Source organism: Trachemys scripta, chromosome 5 (assembly GCF_013100865.1).
Source record: "Trachemys scripta elegans isolate TJP31775 chromosome 5, CAS_Tse_1.0, whole genome shotgun sequence".
In the NCBI taxonomy this organism is placed as follows: Eukaryota; Metazoa; Chordata; order Testudines; family Emydidae; genus Trachemys; species Trachemys scripta.
In genome coordinates this window covers 10,608,062-10,620,557 of record NC_048302.1, presented here as the reverse complement: position 1 = coordinate 10,620,557, position 12,496 = coordinate 10,608,062, and the positions used below count along the sequence as shown (strand labels likewise).

The following is a 12,496-nucleotide window of genomic DNA, read 5'->3' as shown; positions in this document are numbered from 1 at the left end:
GCCAGTGTTAATTTAATCAAATGTAAAAAAAAATAAAAAAAAAAAAAAAATACCCAGCATAACAACCTTCAGCATCTTGGAATATCTGTGCCTCTCTCCTGCATTCACAGAATGACCTGCGTTTCCCAGGATTTAATTGGTTTCCATGCAGAAATCGGTGAAGCAGCAGCAAAATGGGAGAGGGATTTTAGCACCATGCGTTGAATGATGATGCGGAAACAGTGACAAGCGTTTAAGAACATCAGAAATACTACACTTGACATGCTCTGCAGACTGTGCGTCGCTACACACTGGAGAACCTGGGAGCGATGCGTCTGGATAGAAGAAAATCATCGTGGGGCCAGTCTGGGGAAGGCACAAGGATCAAGGCTGCAGTTAGCCAGAGGGTGCCCCTAGTTGCATCTGAAATCGATCCATTTCTGCTAATGACATGTAGCCCAGAATGCTCTGCCAACCCTCCATGGTGGATCATGCAACAGATCGGGGTTCAGCCCCGTGTTTTCCTTTTCGAACACACCCCACAAAAAACATAGTAATTTCTTTAAATCACAAACAACTGAAATCCCTAAAGGAGATAAACATAATTCAGGCAGACGTGTGATATCTATGTTGCTTATCAAGATTATTGCAATTGAAAGAAATGAGAGAGAGAGAGAAAGAAAATTATTCCTCTGTGTGTGTGTGTGTGTGTGTGTGTGTTTACTCTGGCAACACTTTGTTGCCTTCAGTTCCATTCTTTCCTCTGCACAGTCTGTTGGGGTCACATTTCCAGAGGTACTTCAGGGTACTGAGGTGCTGACACACCTGAGATTTTCAAAGCAGCCTGGAATTGGGTATCTAAACCCTTGCAGGCAGCTTGGAAAATCACAGCCCAACGCCTTTCCCAGAAAATTGGCCAGTTGAGAGGTTCATCCTCATAAGCAGGGCCGGCTCCAGCCACCAGCCTGGCAACCAGGTGCTTGGGGCGGCCACTCCGGAGGGAGGTGGCACGTCCAGCTATTTGGCGGCAATTCGGCGGACTGTCCCTCACTCCCGCTCGGAGCGAAGGACCTCCCGCTGAATTGCCGCCACAGACATGATCGCGACTTTTTTTTTTTTTTGGCTGCTTGGGGCGGCCAAAACCCTGGAGTCGGCCCTGCTCATAAGAGACTATTGTGTTAGAGAAAAACGCCTGGTTAGGGCAGGGAGGAAAAAATGCCAGGGAATAAGACTATATCCTACAAATAGAGGGTCAAAACTCCTGGCCCCATTGAAGTCGGTGTGGAGTTTTGACCTTGATTTCAGTGGGGTCAAGATTTCAGGTGTTCAGAATCAATGTAAGGAGAAAAGTAGGAGCTAACTCCACATTCAAAAAGAGAAATATATATATCTAGAGAGAGAGAGAGCGAGCTGCGTGTGAGACCGGCCATTGGATTTAAAACATAGTTCATTTCTACTCTCCTCCCACCCCCCCGAAGAAATGCTCGGGGCAAGTCACGAGTTGAATGTCTTCTTAACCCGCCACATGATAAGACAAAAGAATAGAACGTGACAGTCAAATTAATCATAAAAGAATAAGAAGAAGAAAGTCACCAGTCACACTGAGCTAACTACACGGCGATGTTGTAGATCTTTTATCTTTAATTCATTGATAAGGAGCTCGATTGGAAGGATAACTAATTTCAGGGTCATCTAGGAAGGGATTTTACCCACAGCCACGTGACTCATTTTGCGATAGCGACTTGCACGCTTTGGGAATTTCCTCTGACATAATCCAAACACGGTGCTGCCTCGCACACCCCGGACGGTATATAAAGAGGGTTGGGTTACACAGCTCAGACATCAGAAATCTTCCGAGACAACAAGAGAGCTCACTGCTCCTTCCTAGCACGCAGAGCCAGCAGAATCGAGGAGAAAAGCTCGCCTCGCCTCTCATCATGAGCTGCAAGTTGGTTGTTGCTGTCTTGGCTCTTTTCCTAACCTACGCAGCGGTGTCAGAAGGTAAGCAAAATCCTTCCTCGGGCTCAACTGACTTGGCTTAGTTATGTGCCTATTATGCACGGAGAGACATTCTTAGGCTTATTTTTAAAAAGTTGAGGTCTTGTTAAAACTTTTTCCAAACGATCTTCATTGGAGAGAGAGCTGTAAATCAGTCCCTGCTCTGAAGAGCTGCTGACACCTGGTGGAAAATGTTGAGAAATAGTCTCTTTGCTATAGAAAGTTATGCTTGTGCATCATTCTCACTATCTGCTTTTCCCCTGGTTCTAAAGACATTTGAGTGAAGGCGGGCTCGTCTGATTACAACGTTCATCTGCGCCTCTTGCTTCTTCCCTGCATGAGGTCATCAACCTGTTTGTGACACCACGTTGTCTCAAACGTAGGAAGATGCAACTTGGAGTGGGGAATAAGCAATAGGAGCACAGAACATGATCAGAGATAGTCCTTAAAACGGATGAAAAACAAGGGGCCAGATCTTATCCTCAGTTACATGATTTTAAATCTAGGCTCATCACCATTGTAACTAGATCAGAATCTAGCCAAGTAAGGGCTTGGCTAGATTCTGTTAAAAAAACAAACCAAAAAAAACAACAACACTGGTGACTTAGAATTGTCTTTAAAAAACAAATCCAAATATTATTTTGCAGAGAGAACAGGAGTACTTGTGGCACCTTAGAGACTAACAAATTTATTAGAGCATAAGCTTTCATGGACTACAGCCCACTTCTTCTTATGCTCTAATAAATTTGTTAGTCTCTAAGGTGCCACAAGTACTCCTGTTCTTTTTGCGGATACAGACTAACACAGCTGCTACTCTGAAACCTGTCATTATTTTGCAGCAGCATCAAGCGCTCTCCATACCTTTTCATAATTAGGTTTTAGAGGTGAGGACCAAGCTAACCTTTTAGCCAAGACCCTTGTGAAAAAAACAGAGAGCAAGCATGTCTGATCAAGCAACAAGCAAAACCAAGCGCTCTGCTTCACATGTATAGATGGCGAGATACTCAGCTAACCTGACACAACTCTTATTCTTTTCCAGGGATGAGTCTGGCAAGGATGGGGAATGAGCTCCGATGCCAGTGCATCACCTTGCATTCCAGCTTCATCCATCCCAGGAATATTCGGGACGTGAAGCTGACCCCGAGCGGACCTCACTGCCAGAACACTGAAATCATGTAAGTAGTTTTGCAAAATTCTACCTGCTGCTAAACTAGGAGCAAACAGCTTTGCATTGTGCTGGTCCGGGAGTTTTCAAAGGGGTGGAGAGCACTAGCAGGCCCACACCACCCAGGGAGACTCCCTAAGAGTGATTTTTATTCTTTCTAAAGACGTTATTTTAGGTATTGCACTTTGCTTTTCATAGCATCCAGCATCTCTGGGATGGAAATACAAATCCCCATGGGGAATAATGGGCATTATCTATAGAGTGCTAGAACCTGCATTGGAAGGGCAGGAAAAATTATTAATCCCCAATACAATCTTTCAACCCAATTCCTCCAGTCCTTCTGCAGGCAAAACTCCCACTGAAAATTTTCCACTGAGTCCATAAGTGGTTTCCCTGATGGAGGAATGCAGGATTCAGCCCTTTATGTAAAAAGCAATACCAATGCAGACAAAGACATTTTTTATATATATATATATATATATATATATATATACACACATATGTACAGAGAGAGAGAGAGAGATACCAGGCAATATTAAAAAAAAATGAAGGTATATATATATATATAGAGAGAGAGAGAGAGAGAGGGAGATTTTTTTTTTAATCATACCTGGAACATTTTAAAGCAAACAAATGATGTAAGGCCAGATCCTCCGCTAGTATAAATTGGAGTAGCTCGCTAGTGAAGTCAATGGAACTATGTCAATTGACACCAGCCGTGCCTGTATTTTAAAAGGTTGAAAGATACCCTGATGAGTCCACAGAGTGCACCAAGTCGATAGATGCCTGACCTTTGTTTTCCTTCTTTGCAGCGCTACTCTTAAGGACGGCAGAGAAGTGTGTTTGGATCCCACTGCTCAATGGGTGAAGATAATCATTAAAGCAATTTTGGACAAGTGAGTCATTCATTCTCAGAACGATTTCATGAAAAATTATTTTAAAAGAATAATTAGGTGGTTCCTTAGCACAAGCTGCTTAAGAGTTACCTCTTCTCAGGGCACAGTAATCTTTCCCAAAACTTGTCTCTCTCAATCCAGTAAATAATCACCATATCCTACCTTAAAGGTGGCCTAGTGCTTATGGAACTAGGTTCTTCCTGTTCCCTGCTGTGCCCCAGACTTCCTGTGTGAGCTTGGGGAAGTCATTGATAATGGCCACATATACTAGGCAGCTGCAACTCTTTCTGGAGACAATTGGACTCACAGGTGCACAGTGCTTCTGAAAAACCAGGGTGTCGTTCCCCCCACCCCCACCTGATTTTCCTCTGGTGTGAACCAAGAGTAACTATGTCAAAGTTAATGAAGTTTCACTGATATGGTTGAGAGCAGGCTAAGAGTTCTCATGTTCTAACTAGTAATTGTTCCATGAACAGGTTTCTAAACTATTCCTTTTCTCCCCCTCTTTACAGAGCTCAAGCCAATGGTGAGGCAAAACGCTGAGAGAAGCCAAAGAAGAAAAATCACTGATGTTTCCCCTTGAAGGAAACATCTCTGTGAAAATGCCAGTCCATCTGCAAGCAGCCCACCTCCTTCTGTTAACATGTTTTCAGGCAGACTCCAGCTAGCAGTATCTATTTTCTATTTATGTATTTATTTATTGAGGTGCATCATTTTAAGAAGGATATTTATTTAAAAAAAAAAGGCTCATTGACCATGGGATATGCCACTTTCTGAAGGTGAAAACACTGGATAGGGAAAAGTGATTTGCTGAGGGAAATGAAAACCCTTTGGCAACCACTTAAGCTGAACAGGGTTGTATGAGTGCAATGCACTTGCAGCACAGCTGTATTTATTCTAAGCCTTGCTCTTCCACTGTGAGAGCAGTAAACTGGCAACAGTTACCCCTCCCCACACTGGTATGTTGCATCAACAGCACCATGAGTCATAGCCAGCCTGAGGCTAGCTACTGACTGGGGTTTTGTGGCTTTCCAAAATGAAGCAGCCAAAGTGCTGTCATTTGGGGAGCATTAGTTATTGTGCTATAGCACATCAATGTCTTTATATCTCGCTCGCTATTTAAAAAGTTAATATTTGAGTAGAAAAAAAAACTATTTATTGAAGTGATTTTGATTCTTCTGGATTTTTTCTAATATGCTAATTCCTTATGAAGATAGAATATTTCACATTCCTGCTCTTGTGTGTGTTAGGATTTTGTTATGTTAATTATTTTATTTATTTTGTTCGATGAATGGGAAAAATGTTGAGGCTCATGTTGCAATTTTCTTATTCCTGTGAATGTTGGAATTCCATCAGTTTTACATTAAAATATGCTTTAAAAAATGATGTGTTCTGTTTCTTAGTTGTTGGCACTTGGCTCGATCTTTGTCATCAGAAAAGGTCAGGATATAAAAATATCAAGGTTTAAAAAAAGATCTAGATAAATTCCTGGAGGATCGGTCCATCAATGGCTATAAGCCAGGATGGGCAGGGATGGTGTCTCTAGCCTCTGCTTGCCAGAAGATGGGAATGGGTGACAGGGGATGGATCACTTGATTCCCTGTTCTATTCATTCCCTCTGGGGCACCTGGCTTTGGCCACTGCTGGAAGACAGGATACTGGGCTAGATGGACCTTTGGTCTGATGCAGTATGACCGTTCTTATGTATTGCTACCCAGTTTCCAAACTCAGGTAGAGCTCAACTGCAGATATGCAGCAGGTGGAAGTAACCCACTTAGGGTTAAGTTGGCATTTCTCAAAATGATGGCCAAATGCAAGCTCAATGAGCAGAGGGAAGCGGAACACACGGGACCTGTTCTGTTGGTTCAATGCCATGCACACTCCTCACTTTCTTCTCTGGGTGCTCCAGGGGGTTTGGTCTCCACAGTTCTGAAAGGGATGAATTAATGTTGGGGCTGTGGGGATGGCTGCTCTTTATAGCAGTGGCTTTCAACCTTTCAAGACTACTGTACGCCTTTCAGGAGTCTGATTTGTCCTGCATTCCCCAAGTTTCACTTCACTTAAAAACTACTTGCTTACAAAATCAGACATAAAAATCCAAGGGTCACAGCCATACTGTTACTGACACATTGCCCATTTTACCATTCAATTATAAAATAAATCAATTGGAATATAAATATTGTATCTACATTTCAGTGTATAGCATACAGAACAGAATAAACAAGTGAGTATCTGTATGAAATTTTAGTTTGTACTGACGTCATTAGTGCTTTTTATGTGGCCTGTTGTAAAACTAGGCAAATATCTAGATGAGTTGATGTATCCCCTGGAAGACCTCTGCATACCCCCAGAGGTATGTGTACCCCTGGTTGAGAACCACTGCTTTATAGCATCATCTCTCCCACTGAACTCATGGGCAATCCTGTTAAGTGTAGATGAGCTCCATGAGTCAGTAAGTAGAGGATGCATTCTGGCATCAGGGTTCTGATGTGGTTCAGTAGAGCATTTGTTTTCAGACAGGCATATTGTTAGTAGTCAGAAATATTTTAGCTTTGGACTTTAGAAAACTGCAGTCTGCATATCCAAGAAACTTGCCCAGCGTTGTTGGAGTCATAGGAACAAAAGGACTATCGTGAATTAGTAACAGATACTTTCTAATACTGGTTTTTGAGGGAACATGACTAGAATTATTTCTGAGCAGTGGTGTAGTGGTAAAAAAGGGCTAAACACCTAAAATAACTCAATATTCTGCAAAAGAGAAGTGGGTAAACTCCATTTACCCTCAACTACGCTACTGTTTCTGACTCTACGCCTCCTCAACTGACCGAATTCAATGTATTCAGAGGTTCTATGATCATTTTTGTACTTCCGCCAAAAGTAGTAATAAGTAGCAATAAAATTCAGAGCTACAAAGGCGTGAACAAATAATATTTAGTCCCAGCAATTCCAAGGCAGTAGCAACAGATGCTCTAAAAGAGTTTTAGTTAAGTATCATAGTGGTGAGATACAATAACTGTGCAGAAATGAGCCAGCTAACGCCTTGTATCCAGACTTAGGTGGCTGGCCCTACTTCAAAGTGAGACAAACCAAAACCAGAGACTCGAACACCTCTGAACTTCAGAAAAGTCAGAAAGCCAGATGTGATTGCTACAACCTCCATGGCCTTAATATCCTGCTGCTGCTGTGGAGGGAAACCTGGAAGATCCAGGTAATGCCAGATCCTCAGCTTCTGCCTCCTTCCCTCCCACAGACGCTGTTCCATCAAACTGTAGCCTCCACCTCCCCCTACATACCAACACACAAGGGGAATTGTACAGCTATGCTGCATTAATGGTGCACAAACCCAACATGTCCCTGCTCCAACTTCTGCCACTCCCGCTGGAGAAGCCGCTCCTGATCTTAGAGCCCTGCAAATCTGTGGATATTCATTTTAGATCTGTGGATATCTGCATCCGCATATCCGTGGCCCATATGCAGATACAAACTTTGTATCCACGCAGGAGTCTACTGATTCGTTGCCCTTGGAAGCAGGAATTGTTCTATAGTGTAGTACGCCGTATTTTTAACCTGCATTTATACTAAATATGTTTGAAGAGAAAAAAATGGTTCGCTTTGTATTTTTTACCTTTTTTCTCGATATGACAGAGCCTGAGCTGGTGTAAATTTGTGTAGCATCATTCAAATCAATGGCGATAACGGATTCCCACCAGCTGAGGGCCTGGCTTAAACATGAGGTGCCACAAGACTCTTTGTGGCTTAAACATAGGTTACCTTAACTGATATGAATTGATCCAATCTAACTAGAAAGTGTGTCCTTTATAATTCTTTTTTGGGAATTATTTGTATTTAAGTCTGTGGCTGGCCAATTAAAAAAAAAAAATAAAAGTGCCCTATATGTGTGACTGATGAGGAAAACTATTGTCGTTCTACAGCTTGAGTATTTCAGGCACTGTCACCGTGGTTGGTAAACCACAGGTTTCACCCATCTGGAAACACAAGAGCTATTACCACAAGCAGTTTCTATCTCTTCGAGCACCATCACAGTACATTACAGAAAAAGCCACGTAGGATCAACCTTTCAGATGTATTAAAAGGGAATTTGATGCTAGTCACAGGGGTCGGCAGCCTTTCAGAAGTGGGGCGCCGAATCTTCATTTATTCGCTCTAATTTAAGGTTTTGCGTGCCAGTAATAATTTTAATGTTTTTAGAAGGTCTCTTTCTATAAGTCTATAATATATAACTAAACTATGTAAAGTAAATAAGGTTTTTAAAATGTTTAAGAAGCTTTATTTAAAATTAAATTAAAATGCAGAGCCCCCCGGACCGGTGGCCAGGACCCGGGCAGTGTGAGTACCACTGAAAATCAGCTTGCGTGCCGCCTTCAGCAGGCGTGCCATAGGTTGCCTACCCTGATCTAGTGAAACAATGCTCTGTTACCCAATGGATACACCTCATCTGAAGTTTCCTCCTAAGGGCCAGATTCAGCACCAGTATCACACTCTGCAAATAATCCCACTGAAATCAATGCAACAACCTGAGGAGTGAGATACTATTCAGTGTGAATAATAGTGACAGTATCTGGCCCTAAATGAACACGCCTCCTGATTCACGTCAGGTAGATGAACGGAAACATCTTCTCCTGCATCATGCTTGGGAGGCGGTGATAGGGCTTTGTTCTTAATTAATTAAATATTTAACCCAATGCTCACCTGCATTACATTTCTTTAAGCAAATATTAAGTTTATGAATTTGACAAATGTATACATGCAATAAATTTGTCCTACTGCTTGACAGTAAGCGATTTATATACGTTAGAGTGACTCAAATATTTGCAACGTGGCTTATTTCTTGGTCAAAGTAAATTATCACAGTTTTGAATGCAGCATCTCAGGCATTAATCAGTTCTGAGGTCTGGCCATATAACTAAACTGGAGGCATGGCGAGCTGCTGTTCTTTTATCCACTAAAACGGTCTGGAATAGTTGAAGCGATTATACATTGTTGCAAAAAACTTTCTACATGTCACTTATGTTTAAAAGTCTGGTGACAGAGCGGAGGAGGGGGCTGCTGAAGAGAGCACTCTGGAATCTGTTTAGACTGCTGTTTAAGTAAACCTAACAGAGTGCTTTGAAATTCCTGATTCATAATATTTATTTAATTTTAAAAACTGTTTTAATAAACAAGAGATTATATTAGTATTTTATAGTTTTACTTCCTCTTCCCCTTTTATCTCCCATTTCTTGCCCCCCACCTCCGCCTACAAGCTCTGCTTGCTTTCCCTATACAAGGAAGCCCTGGACAGCATAGCATGCAAGTTATTATATGTGGAATAACGTAACATTTTCATCCATTAGCAATAACAATGAGATTTTTACTAGAGAGGCCCGAATTGAAAAATTAGGATCTGAACATCTCCACATTTGGGGATATTGAGATCTGGGATTTTTGGTTCAGCCCCAACTCTGATCAGGGCTGGATTAACCCATAGGCTAATAAGGCTATAGCCTTAGGCCCTACTGGTCAGGCAGGGGGCACGGCCCGGGCCGGGTGAGGAGGAGGGAGCTGCTGGAGTGCTCCTGCTAGCAGGAAAGGCAAAGCAGCCCCATGGCTTGGAAGGAGCTCAGCCGGCAGCATCTCCCCGCACTGCAGGAACACACTGCCAGGGATCCGGTTAACACCGGTGACCGGACACTATACATCCGGTCACCACGGAAACCCATGCCAGCCGTGGGTGTAGTTTGAGCAGGCACTGACACCCCGATTTCTCCGGAGCTCTGCTTAGCTGCCAGGGAGGGAAGAGGCTCCCTCTGTCCCTCTCCTCAGCCGAGGCTGACAGGCAGCTCCAAGGCACTGCGTCCTTGGTCCCAGTGCCGTCACCGTCACCTTCTGTGTGTGCTGGGTCCTGTTTCTGGACAGCTGGTGAGTGCCTGTGGGGGGGCGGGGCAAGGGGGGGCAAGGGGAAGAGGCAGTACTAGAGTGGTAGGGTGGGAAGCTTGCACAGAACCTGCACACACTCGATCCAGCTCCAGCCAGAACTATTGCCCCTCCCATGTATAAGGAACGAATTCCCACACGTCTGTAGGAGAAACAAACGAAAGATCCCATTCTGGATACCAGTACTTTAACTTTTACAGAATCTTCCATCGAGGGGCCACAGATTTAGGATGCACTGTGTTCAATACTGCATTGCACTCTACGAACAATCAAAGACATCCAACTTTTTTCTTTGATGTATTTTTCTGTACTGGGATGCACAGGCAACCAAGTTCTTTCCTTAGGCTCAGCCTAGTTCCACAGGCCAACGCATCTTTGTACTTTTAAAGGGTTGCAAAAGCACTGAAGGAAGCTCAACACACAATGTGGTAGGTTTCTCCCTCAAGGATTTTAAATCCACTTCTTAGCAGGCTATGGTAGAAAGACTGTCTGAATAGGCTAAAGGCCGGTTCTGCCGGTTCTCTAGCAGTTCAATCCATCATAAAAGTACCTCACATTTGATTTCTTTTGAGTTTCATTCCAAAAACTTAAAAGCTAAATAAACCTGAAGTTAGTCCTCATTTTTCAGCCCCCAACTCAAACTAACTTCTTTCCCAAGTGGAAAATGTTGGGTAAGCCTGGAATGTGTGTGATTCGAGAAGGGAATGAAATCACAGCCAATTCCTGCTGACAGTTACACCTGTGTAGCCTTATTGACTTCAGGGAGAACAGATTTTTGCATAAGAATAGATTTTGGTCCCATCTGCTTTTTCACACCTGGTATAAGCAGAATCTCATTCACTTTCCTCCCCTAAACTCTGAGCACTTTAAGGGGGGAAAAAATAAGCAAGGTCTGCTTGATTTACACACGCAAACGAAACAGGAAGCTCTCCCTTCATTCTACACCAGCCTTTTAAACAAACCCCAGGCCTGAGGTAACAAGGATGTCACTACAGCAGCCTTGGTTGGATTGTTCTTTTGAAAGATACTTAGTGGTTCTTTTAAGATGCTGGTTTTCAATGAAGTCTTTTTATTCAGGGGGACAGAGAACACAACAGGGAATAGCTCTCTTTTGAGGCTTTAGATTAAGTTTGTTTAATGTTTTTACAGAGCTTTTTGAAGATTTTTGAAGAGCTAATATAGTACAGAAGTGCTAAATATGATGACTGGGCAACCATCTAAAGATCTGTGTCCCTTCTAGCTGTTACCTTTTTCTTACAGAAAGCTTAAAACAAACAAATGCCGGTGCACACAGAACTCATGCTTAAAAAACACCTCCTGTCAGAGCTGCTGATCACACATTCTAGAATAGACAATAATTAGTCCTGCCATAAGTGCAGGAGACCAGACTAGATGACCTCTCAAGGTCCCTTCCAGTCCTATGATTCTAGTCTATGATTCTAATTGTGGAAGAGCTTGGTGACAGAATGGCCTGATGTGGTGAATCACTGGAGATTAACTACACAAACTGGATATCATCCCACAAATAATATTTGGGTTTCAATGTGTAAACAGTAACTCATTGTCCTCAGCCAGTGCAATACTGGGATGCAGCTTTCACAACAAGACAGCCTAAAATACAATGCCACCCAATGTCTTTTTCCCACTACTACTTCCTCTACTCCAGTGGAGTTTACACCAGAGTAGTTTTCTTTTACATAATAAAAGCTGGCTGCTTCCCAGACTGCAGTCAGAGTGAGATAGGGTGTATGGTATAGAGTCCAAGCTTGGGGAAAACACCTGCAGGGCTTGGCTTTGCACTGTGCCATGTGGAGAGATGAAGGGAGAAGCACAAGGTTGACCGAGGTGAGCAGGATGGGGGATATTGCAGTGTTCGTCCTCAAACAGAGGAGCATTCCACTACCTAGGAGGAAGGAGGCCTAAGAGAAGGACAGTGTAGCATCCCTCGTGCTACCTCTTACTCAGAAGTATCAGTTTGGAGAATTGAGTGTCATGAGAACAGAATAAACTTGTTAATTCTACATAAATAAAAAAATATGTAAATATGTGTAGAGAAATGTTTGATGACTTCATAATTTTTTTTGCAATATGTCATTCATACTTAGGCCCTACCCTCCCATTATCCTTAGGCCCCTCATAACCTTAATTGTTCCCTGACTCTGATATTTGAAATTGGATTAGTTCAGCTCTTCAGCTTCCTGAACCTTGCTTTGATAGTAGTGACTGCTGCACTTATGTGGAAATCCGGTAATTCTTTTAGACACCTGGGCTGGGTCTCCAAAATAACCTTCTTTCACTCTCCCTCTCTCTTCTTTTAAGTGGCTAGATGGACTTGACCTCGCTCCAGATGGCAGTCATTTGTCCTGCAGGCAGATATAGGCAAGGTCCTTGACTCTTGTTATCTTGCTCTGCATTGCAATGTTGGAAATCCAGTGTTTTCTCCCTCTAACAATAATCCCCAAAATAGTCTTGCAAAACCAAGTAACTGGTCTGAGTCACAAAACCAATCTGTAAAGTGTTATGT

The 12,496-nt window shown here is 42.8% G+C and overlaps 1 protein-coding gene across 1 annotated transcript; it reads left to right on the top strand.

Moving 5' to 3' along the window:
* The first annotated feature begins 1,691 nt into the window (after window positions 1–1,691).
* On the top strand, window positions 1,692–5,414 carry LOC117878526 (interleukin-8-like). Its single transcript, XM_034772782.1, has 4 exons — window positions 1,692–1,980; window positions 3,017–3,152; window positions 3,955–4,038; window positions 4,551–5,414. The coding sequence occupies exons 1-4, from the start codon at window positions 1,917–1,919 to the stop codon at window positions 4,579–4,581; spliced, it is 315 nt and encodes a 104-aa protein (XP_034628673.1). The 5' UTR covers window positions 1,692–1,916; the 3' UTR covers window positions 4,582–5,414.
* Window positions 5,415–12,496: the final 7,082 nt, after the last annotated feature.

Bases quoted from the DNA above. Each gene is read 5' to 3' on its own strand.
- LOC117878526 (XM_034772782.1), top strand. From the start codon at position 1,917: ATGAGCTGCAAGTTGGTTGTTGCTGTCTTGGCTCTTTTCCTAACCTAC. The intron at 1,981-3,016 runs GTAAGCAAAATC...ATTCTTTTCCAG, and splicing joins CTACGCAGCGGTGTCAGAAG to GGATGAGTCTGGCAAGGATG. The intron at 3,153-3,954 runs GTAAGTAGTTTT...CCTTCTTTGCAG, and splicing joins TGCCAGAACACTGAAATCAT to CGCTACTCTTAAGGACGGCA.